Below are 9,507 nucleotides of genomic sequence, written 5' to 3'. Positions count from 1 at the left end.
TAAGTTTATTTACTTTCAATACCCCAGGGTGTGTGGGAGAAGTTGCCTTTTTTTAGTTTTCCAATCACATTCTTGTAACGAAGAAAAACATTTATTAACAGAAAAAAACCAACGCGCTTATATTGTGCCATTTGCACATTTTAAACATGTGGGAAAAGTATATAGAAGGTATTATTTGCATTGCGTATTCTGGATTTAGTTTAGACTTTCGCGCTTCGGTGGAACATTCGTCAGTGTTTTTGACCAACGCAGTCATGTAATTGGTGGTGCTCCTCCAGGAAGCCTGACCAGCATGCAGATAGATTCTAATATTCCTTTTCTTATGAAAAACCACACTCAAAACATTTGGCTGTCTTGTCAGGAGATCTTTGTTCATTATCTATGCTCCCAACTTTTGAAACTGTGGAGTGAGCACTCACACGCGAAAGTTAACATTTTTTTAACCACATGCTGTTACAGTTACACTAATTTGCAAAAGACCATTGGGGCCTATTCATTCTCAGCTACTTTACAATAATTGTTAGAGATCCATTGTGTTTCTGATCTAAACAATACAAAAACAAATATGTTAACTTGGTAAATGTTTTTATGTTGGAAAATAACGTTTCTTTGACTAAATAGTATTACTGTTTGAACAACAATATGCTTCACAATGGTTAAGAAGGAAAGCCAAACCAGAACGTATTTCAGGCACTTTGGTTTTTGTTCAGACAGGGTAATTCATTTGACCTTTCACTCTTATGTGGTGGTTACAGTTTTGCGAAACTTACAGCATCTATCCTTTGAATTACTTTCACGGGTCAAGTTTCAGAGGTATTTACGAAGTATTGCTCCAGCGGGAAGGGCAAATTTACATATCCTCCCTGCGTCACAGATCCGTCATCGCACTAATTCATTCACGCACGCATCCATTGGTGGGGCCCATAACACCAACACTCATACGTCTCACTCCGAATCTGCACACAGAAGGGAAGAAGCACTGGACATGTGGGGGTACCTTATTACCTATAGAAAGAAAAGTTATTTACATTATAATACAAATACCCTTAGCATCGATAGACTCCTAACCTTAACATCAAGGCACTCCACCACTTGGTCGATGGACCAATTAGTTGGACTGGTTGATGGTGATTTAGAACCAGCTAAAACACATTTAAAGCCTCAGAACCTTTAATAATTACCCTTTAAAGAATCACAAACTCATTTTCAGTTAATAAATGTTTAGTTTATCTAATTAAATTCACCCTCATTGGCATAATCAGCATTATAATCAATCAGAAGTTTTAATAAACATGGCACAAATTAGCATGACAATTATATTGACCTAATTTCTGATACTGGCGACCATTTCCCGAAACCTGTCAGCCCTGCATTAATCAAATCCCTTCTAGTATGACCATCCAATTGAATGCAGGCTACGACCCAAATTAGTCCGGAGAAAAGTTATTTCCGCTCGGCACGACGCAGTCCCAAAGATATCCAAAGGACCAGACAATCGTGCAAGCAAATCGATCAACGGAGATTCGGATTACACTTCTGGAACGCACTCACTAGTCTCTTCTCTATTAACACCCTTTTATAATAAATTTTAGGGTAACATGCAACAATTGCTGAATTTGGAATGACTCTGATTGGCTAAGCTACTAAAATTTGCAATATAGGACGTGGTTCTCATAGTTCCTTGGTTCTCATGAAATCGAAGATGTCATCCTGTGGTTTGGACAGTTCTCATGCGAAAGGGTCCGAAGTATCAATATGCAGGCCTCTAAGGACAGGTTGCCATTGTCTTTTCTGTCACTCACACTAGTTGAGTTTTGGCAGTCCTCCACGTTCCTATCCTCGACGAGTCACACTGTGCCCTAGTCGGAGGACGCCTGGAGATCTTCAGAGCCATCCGAGTCTGCGCAGTAGACATCGTGCTCATACGACGGTGGCCACTTCAGAACTCCATTTTGAATATCATGGCCTAGTAGGCCCGAATGCCAACTTAAGCAAAACAAACATAAAAGTAATTAATATACGGAAATGAAGATACTAATGTTTAAACCCACACTAATCCCATTATGTTAGAATTTTCCTAGTTTACAGCAACATTTAAAGCAATAGTACTCACCATTCCGCCATACCAGGAACGCAAACCATTACAAAAGCAACATAAATCATGCAATTTCTATCACAACACATGCTACAATTAATATGTGTACCATAGTTAGTCAATTGAATTATTTGCCATGCAATTAGCATTTAGTCCCACGTGTAATTTGTGTTTACTAAGGTGCAGGGTTGATTAATGTTAACACTCAAACCAGTTTATACAAGTTAACATTTAGAAGAGTTACGTAATTAGTATTTTATCATGCAAAATAGAGAAGGTATACAAAATTTTGTTTTACCTGCTCCACCAGTTTCAACATACCACATCATGCTACATAATTCAACAGCACACCACATAGTTAAACTCCACAACATACCACTCCACCACACAAAATGCCATTCCCATATTTACACTGACACACAATCTCATTTACAGCACCAATACCTCTCTCACAAATGTGAGACCAATTTGCATTTCAAATGGTAGTTTTATATTCTATCCTTCTGAGACCGCTAGAGGGGTAGGCTGCTTCTGTACAATCACGGTCGTATGCACACTCTCTTACAGATGGAATTTCCCAGCAGCACAGGTCCTTTGCAGCGGATTAAGATCTTCTTAGAGTTTCTAGTTGCTCGAATGGGTGTAATTCCTAATATCTATGTTTCCCTCATCTTCATAGCTCTATTTTTGCTCATGAGGAAGTGTCACTCATAGTTGTTGAATGTCACTCATAATTATACTGAAATTATGAAAATGCCACATATAGCAATCTAAAGCCTTGTCAGATATGGTTTTAAAGATCTAAATTATTTCTATTGTTGTTGCTGTGAGCGGGCAATAAAAGGAGTTTTGAATACTTTTAGCCTGAAGTGTCTTTAACGAAATCTAGATTTTCTACCCACCAGGCTGTGAAAAATCTACATGGCTATTATTGCCTCTATCTCCATAGGGTCCAACCTCAATCGTCTCTCAATTGGGTTAAACCGTAGATGTCGGGTGTAGCCGAGTGTGAGAACAAGATTGAAAGGAGACGCTTGTTATCACGGTGGCCGGCAGGCAATAATAGACCAATGCGTTTTGCCTGACCTTCAAATGGCCGCGTTTTTAAGGCTCAGCTCCTACCGCATTCATTGTAACGGCTCCGGGGCGGACCATGTGGTGCACGTGATTCAAGTGCGACGTCATCGTAAACACTAGTTAACAACATGGCGACCCCAACAACTGGAAAGGTAACTCCAAACCCCTTTCATTGATAGCGCGCTTGCAACGAGCTTATCGGCTAAAGGGAAAAGTATGATCAAGGTAGTTGGACATTCGGGCTAGATGCAGTAGGTATTTCGGGCAGCTGATGCAGTGCCCGGAAAACCAGAATCTTGCTTCTGACGTGTACTATTTCTCGATGACCAGTTGCAGGGTGCGCTGTTTAAAATTCCTGAGCAAGCTCCAGCAATTGTAGTGTTTGCGAAGGACGACGAGCGATGCTATAGTCTTGCAGTATGTGTTAGCATAACTTTCAACCTCCAAAGTTTTTAAAGGGGGCACTGACGCTTAAATTATGTTTGTTCCGCTTTAAAACATTATTTTGAATGCATTGGGTGGTATCGGTAGTTTTGGAATGTCGTTGCAAGGGACTGGGCATTTTGTTTTTAAAATTAATCTTACTCTACGAAGGTAGTATCTTGAGCAATGTGCACACTTAGCACCGTGGTATAGTGAAAGGAACGATCAGGTGTGCACGAAATTGCGCAACCACACTGTTCACCTGTCGACAGTCGCTCGTCGGATCATTTACGTTTAATGAGATTTTCGAAAACGCGTTATTCTGAAGTTTATGTATTTAAAAAAAAATAGCTCTATATTTTTTATTTCGTATATTTAGTGTAGTTGTTGCAGAGAAGCGGGCTTTCTCTTTCTCTAAATACTTCCTGGTAACCAACTGTCTTCTCCAAAGATAATACGTCCAGTGTTTGTTTGAATTTCAGAACAGTCAGCTAACCGAGCATAAGGACGCCAAAGGAAAATTCAATATTGCTGTGCCTATTGGCACTTCCAAAGTATTTGTGAAAATATCACCTGTGCATATTATGCCAACATACTTCTCAAATCTTTTCATTAGGAGGGCGTCATCTAAGCTGAACTCGTCGTCATACTCTGTATATGCCAGATGCCTCCCACATACTTTAATCGCTGTGTGTGCGCAGATCTCTTCTTACCCCCGCCAAAATATTGGCCATCGACATTGATTTCAGTGGGCTCGCTGACAAAACACTATTTGCCTTTGCCTTTTTTGTGGGCTACCGGTTTGAAAGGCTTCAGGCGGCGGGGCAAAGGTAACACAAAACTTAATCAAGGAATAGAAGATGAGGCCTTCCGCTAACTGCTCAGTTGATAAGAAGACGGCCATAATTGGGTTGCAGTGAAGCCCTCACACCCTGGTCCACGGTTCCTCTGCACCTGCTGCCCAGTCGATAGCGCTGCCCCAGGAATAATGTGCCAAGATATTAATCAATTTTGTGCGAGAGAAATTATATCACATATGTATTGATCATATACTTGATTTGTACTCATCAAATACCCCTAACTTAAAAAAAAAACTTTAACCTACACTATGAACATCAAGTTTCTTATTTTTTGAGAGGCAAGCTTCCTCCAGTCATTTGTAAAGTAAATAGCTTGCTCTTTTGAATATAGTCCACTTGAAGGTCTCCAACTAGTATGGCAAAAATTGCTTTAAATATAATGTCAGAACAGGAGACCATTATCACATAAATGTTTAACGTTTGCACATATTCCATCTTGTGTATATCTACTGCCCACTTCCCTGCTGAAAGTAGAAAACCGTGGGTCTGACCAGAGAGACCGGATCGTTCAGGAACTGACGTGATCCCCATTCTTGTATGAAATGAAATTAAATAAATTCCAGGTTACATTAGTTATGCCAATATTTTCTGAAGATTATGGCAAAAAGAAAGAAAGGGTTTGCCAGTGTAGAAATGAAAAGCCTTTGTATGTTATATGCATGAAAACGCAACACATTTTATTTGAAAATCCTCTTGGTATAATTTAAAACATCACTTCAGGGTGATTGTACTTAACAGGGTACTTTCAAACGGGTTAGATTATTTTGGGAGCTGGAGTATGACGTGAGCCTCCAGCAAAGCTTGTTCTGGTGACACCTCTGATCTGCTTCTGATAAGCAGGTGACCTTGCTTCTGTGTGCAGTCGTACGTTACTTACAGCTCAACGTAACCAAACAAACCTTTATTTTGGAAAACACTTCTTTGATCGTAAAGTGGATATCCGTTTGTGAAAATTAATGTGTTTGAAACTGATGTGTATAGTGAGGTTATGTAATTCCTTGATCCATGTATCTTTGGTGTGGCACACTCCTTGCTATCATCTTTTGGAGTTGTAGAAGGAATCTAGTGTGTCTACCCAAAGTTGAAGAAATGTTAAGACTTTGTTTATTCTTTTTGAAAGTTCTTTTTATCTGTAATGGACTTTTAAAATTTGACCCAACGGAGGTTGTTCCAACAGAAAGTGACACATTTTAGTGGTACACTGTAGGCAGCCAACACTTGTTTTGCTCCCAGCGCATCTTTTCATTCTGTGGACTGGAAAAACTGAAACAACATCCTTGTGGGAGCAATCTGGAACTTCAGCAAAAAGAGAGTGCCCTCATCATCAAATTTGGCATAGTGCATAGGAGCCTGAACAAGAATGCTGAATGGAATTACTCGTTAGCTTTGACTGGCACATATCATTGACACTTGTCATTCATAGGATCATGCAAGGATGTTTATACTCATGAACATGCTAAGATGTATATGCGCGTGTTTTTATATACTGTGATAACGATATCCCAATAACTCTCTAAAAAAAGCTTGAGAATTCTGACAAATTATCCGCAGAGATTCCATCTTAGTACAAAGTCTATTTCGTGCTTTCACTACATCAAAGATATAGATAGGGCTATCTTATGCAAAGTTATCTGCAGAGATCTCAATTGAACGGTGGCTATAATTTTGCACTTCTTCCAGGCAAAAGATTGAGACTTTAATTACTAGTTATACACAAGCATTTGCATTGCAAAAGGTCTCTCATTACTGAAAATTTGAGCTGTTGCCATTGCATTACTATTTGCAACGCCAATAAATCAAACTTTCAGTAATGTGAGACCTATTGCATTGCAAATGCTTGCTTAATGTTGATCTTACCTCCGGGATCCCATGACATTCTTCAGCAGGCCAGTGACTCATACAAAACAGCCTCAATGTTCCCTTTCCAGATAACGACATGGATGGATGCTGCATTTGCACATGGGAGGGGAGTGTGTGTGCGTGCGTGCGAGGAGTCAAGAGATTGCCGTAGCTGGCCAACCAATAGAATCAATTGGTGATGTCTGCTGGGAGGGAACTAAGCACCAAAGGTGGGACAGATGCACAATATTAACCAACCAGAGAAAAGGAATTTAAAAAAACAGGTCAACTAACCAACCAAAGGCACTGGGCATGTCCAAAGTCCCTGATAGCCCATATACTGAATACAGCATGCCTCGCAGAGCAGCGCATGCGCTCCCCTGGCTCGACCTAAACAATAGACAAAACGGGGTCCTGCTATGATCCTTAATTCTACTAAATATTTCTCGAGGTTGACAACTTTTCAGAGCTCATAGGCATACCTTAGTCATAAATATCTTAAATAATAACTAAATTCCTTCTACAAGTCATTAAGATAGAGGTCAAGTAGGTCCAAGTCTCAATTAGTGAACTATCCGCCTTGGATTATGGACATTACTCAATGGGAAGGGAGAGTTAGACTATGAACAAACTGCTGTCATTGAATAATTTTTTGGAGTGCCTGCAGATGGCAAACAAATATTTAATACCTTTGTTGTTCAAAACTGTTATTTTTAATTTTTGGCTTTGACAGAACCAGTAATCTTACCACGGTAATATGTTATCTTACAATTGACGTGTTAAACTGTTGTAGCAAATGGAAGACTTCTAAATTATTAATTATCTGAAATGAGATCAGGATGGAAAGAGAGATTTACAAAGGCTTAGGATGCATGCAGAAATTTGAAATATTTGGGAGCACCAGTGGTATGACCTTAAGGTAATGCATGGGGACTGCGAGTGGGTGAGAGACACATAGTGGTAGGAAGCTCATGAGCCCGGCACTACAACAAGCGGAGGATTCCTGGCATGATGGGACTCAGTGTATGGAGCACTGGAGATACAAGATGGCCAGAGAAGCAGCAGGGGTAGGGGACACCACACGCTAGACCGAGTTGTTGGGAGGAGGGAAGGATGGAGCAGGATGAGTCTCAATGAGGTGAAGTGCTATCACTGTTAAGAAACACAACGTGTATGGCCCATTTTTTGTCGGGTAATATGGAAAAACACAGAAGCAGCTCAACAAAGGTAGAGATCGAAACCACTAGGGATTACCCTGCTGATTATAGTGTAAATATTTAATGATACTTTGTTGTTTACGTTGACTGACATTGCAGTTGCTGCTGTATGGTTATGACAGCTGCTATGTAACTGCCACGCATTAATACTCTGTAATTGATGCAATGGTTTTATTTAAAATAAAAACAGTAATAAAAAAAAGAGAAATGAGACCAGGATGCTTACCTCACTTCTGATTATACATATTTTGTTTCTGGTTAGTGCCTTCTATAAAATATTGATCTTTTGTTTTGATCATTTCCTCCAGCTTTGTCACTTTGAGGTGGAGGTGACTTCCTCTCTGTGGAATGCCTCATTATTAGCTTGTGTTTGTGCAGCCCTAAAAAATGTCACAGGTTGTTTTCGACCGGGGGCCAATTTTCGCATCTCGCAGAGATTGCAATTGACATGTACTGGGCCATATCCTAATTTCCTTAGATTTGTTGTGGTTTCTGATTGTCAGTTATTAGCAGTATTTCATGCTTCTGGAAATTGCCCGTCTGTTGGAGGTTGCCTTACTTGTGATATTATTATTGTTTTGATATTATAGCCCCTTTCTGAGACCTGGAGCTTCCAATTATTGACGAAGAGGTTTGCGTGTTGGCCATTGTGCCTGTTTTATTTTTCCCTGCTTCCCATACAAAATATTCAGTATCTGCTGTTGCTGATTGGAGCCCCTCTGAATAGATTCTCCCCTTGCCCAGGCCGGAGTCTAGCACTGTATTGGAAAGAGAAGGATCACACAGTGGTGCCTTCTTGCAGGCATTGGGTTACACACAGAGTAACCCACATTTCTTTCTCAGGCATACCCTCTTGTATCTTGATGATGATCCTTTATATATGGTTAAGGGATCTAAACGTTGTCGACTACAGTACCTTGACACAAATTGCTGTAATTATTCATTTGCATATATGAGCATAGTTACTTAAAGTATGTGACCGGACTATTGTGTTTTCATTTATGTCGCAAGTTTTTATGACTTTGTTCCTGTTTATTCTCCCAATACAACCCCCCCTTTTTTTTTCTTTGACCTAATAAATGCAAAAACGTTTCCACCTGGATAGCAGATATAGACCTCATCGTATCTCTGTATTAACACCTTCTGTACTTAACACTTGAAGGACCTTTGTTTCTTTACAAATATATAAAAAAAACCACAAGACCTACAATGTTGCCAGTCAGCAAGTGGAATCATTTGAGGTAGCACATTTAGATCCATGATGCAGAAATTATCTATATTCTTGAGGATTAGTTGACAAACTTTAGATCTTTACAATGACTTACTCCTTTCACCAATTGGTAAGTTAGGTTCAGCTCTTTTTATATTAATATTGGGATTAGTCCTCTACGATAGGATGACCTAAAACAAAATTAACAGTATGGATCTGTTCACAGGATTAAATACTTGCACACAAGGAAATAGATCATTAAAAATAAGGCATGTCTTCACCATCCATTCCTCATCAAGGGACTGGGATAGGAACTATTATTTAAAAGTCGCTTCGATTTTTTCGGAGCTAGAAATTTTTGCCACTGATTTAGGTGTCTATGCTGTTGACAGTGCCAAGTTAGGGTGCTTGGGTATGAGTGAACCCGTTGTACTGTCTCCAGTTTAAGCAGTTTTTAAAGCAGCTTTAGTAGATTTAAAGGCTTTTTAGCTAGCAGATAGCACCTCTCCTCTTCTTCCTTTTTTCACTTTTTAAACATTGTGATTGACTTAATAATTTGTAGGGCATTGCTGTCAAAAGATTTTCTTTCCCTGGTAAAAAAAGTCTGATGGGCATTGGTGGTTTCAGATGCCACATCCTTGTTGATGACAGTTTATGACTCTTTTAACCAAGTCTTAATGGAGTACACAATAGCTGTTTCTGTGTTGATCCCTGTATATTTTTCTTTCTTGTTTTATCCCTTGGGGACACTTCAGTGTGATTTGGCTCTTTTGGGTTTATAGGTAC

General features: G+C 39.6%; 1 protein-coding gene and 1 long non-coding RNA gene across 4 annotated transcripts in view; one reads left to right on the top strand and one right to left on the bottom strand.

The window, feature by feature from the left end:
- Positions 1-1,264: 1,264 nt before the first annotated feature.
- On the bottom strand, positions 1,265-3,123 carry LOC146855909 (uncharacterized). Its single transcript, XR_014981415.1, has 2 exons — positions 2,998-3,123; positions 1,265-1,986 (listed from the first exon to the last, which is right to left on the bottom strand). It is a non-coding gene; the product is annotated as an uncharacterized LOC146855909 (long non-coding RNA).
- Positions 3,124-3,194: 71 nt separating this feature from the next.
- TBC1D15 (TBC1 domain family member 15) overlaps positions 3,195-9,507 on the top strand; it is a 611,295-nt gene continuing 604,982 nt past the window's right edge. Inside the window, exon 1 of one of the 3 annotated variants that reach the window (XM_085653851.1) lies at positions 3,195-3,324. In XM_085653851.1, coding sequence (XP_085509977.1) covers positions 3,301-3,324 — 24 coding nt within the window. In that variant the 5' untranslated portion in view covers positions 3,195-3,300. Of the gene's footprint in view, positions 3,325-3,353; positions 3,398-9,507 lie in introns of those variants that run through there. The other 2 variants (XM_085653849.1, XM_085653850.1) reach the window with 2 other exon arrangements.

This window comes from Triturus cristatus, chromosome 4_1 (assembly GCF_964204655.1).
Source record: "Triturus cristatus chromosome 4_1, aTriCri1.1, whole genome shotgun sequence".
Lineage (NCBI taxonomy): Eukaryota > Metazoa > Chordata > Amphibia > Caudata > Salamandridae > Triturus > Triturus cristatus.
Note: the sequence above shows the minus strand (reverse complement) of the source record. Positions and strands in the feature narration are given on the sequence as shown.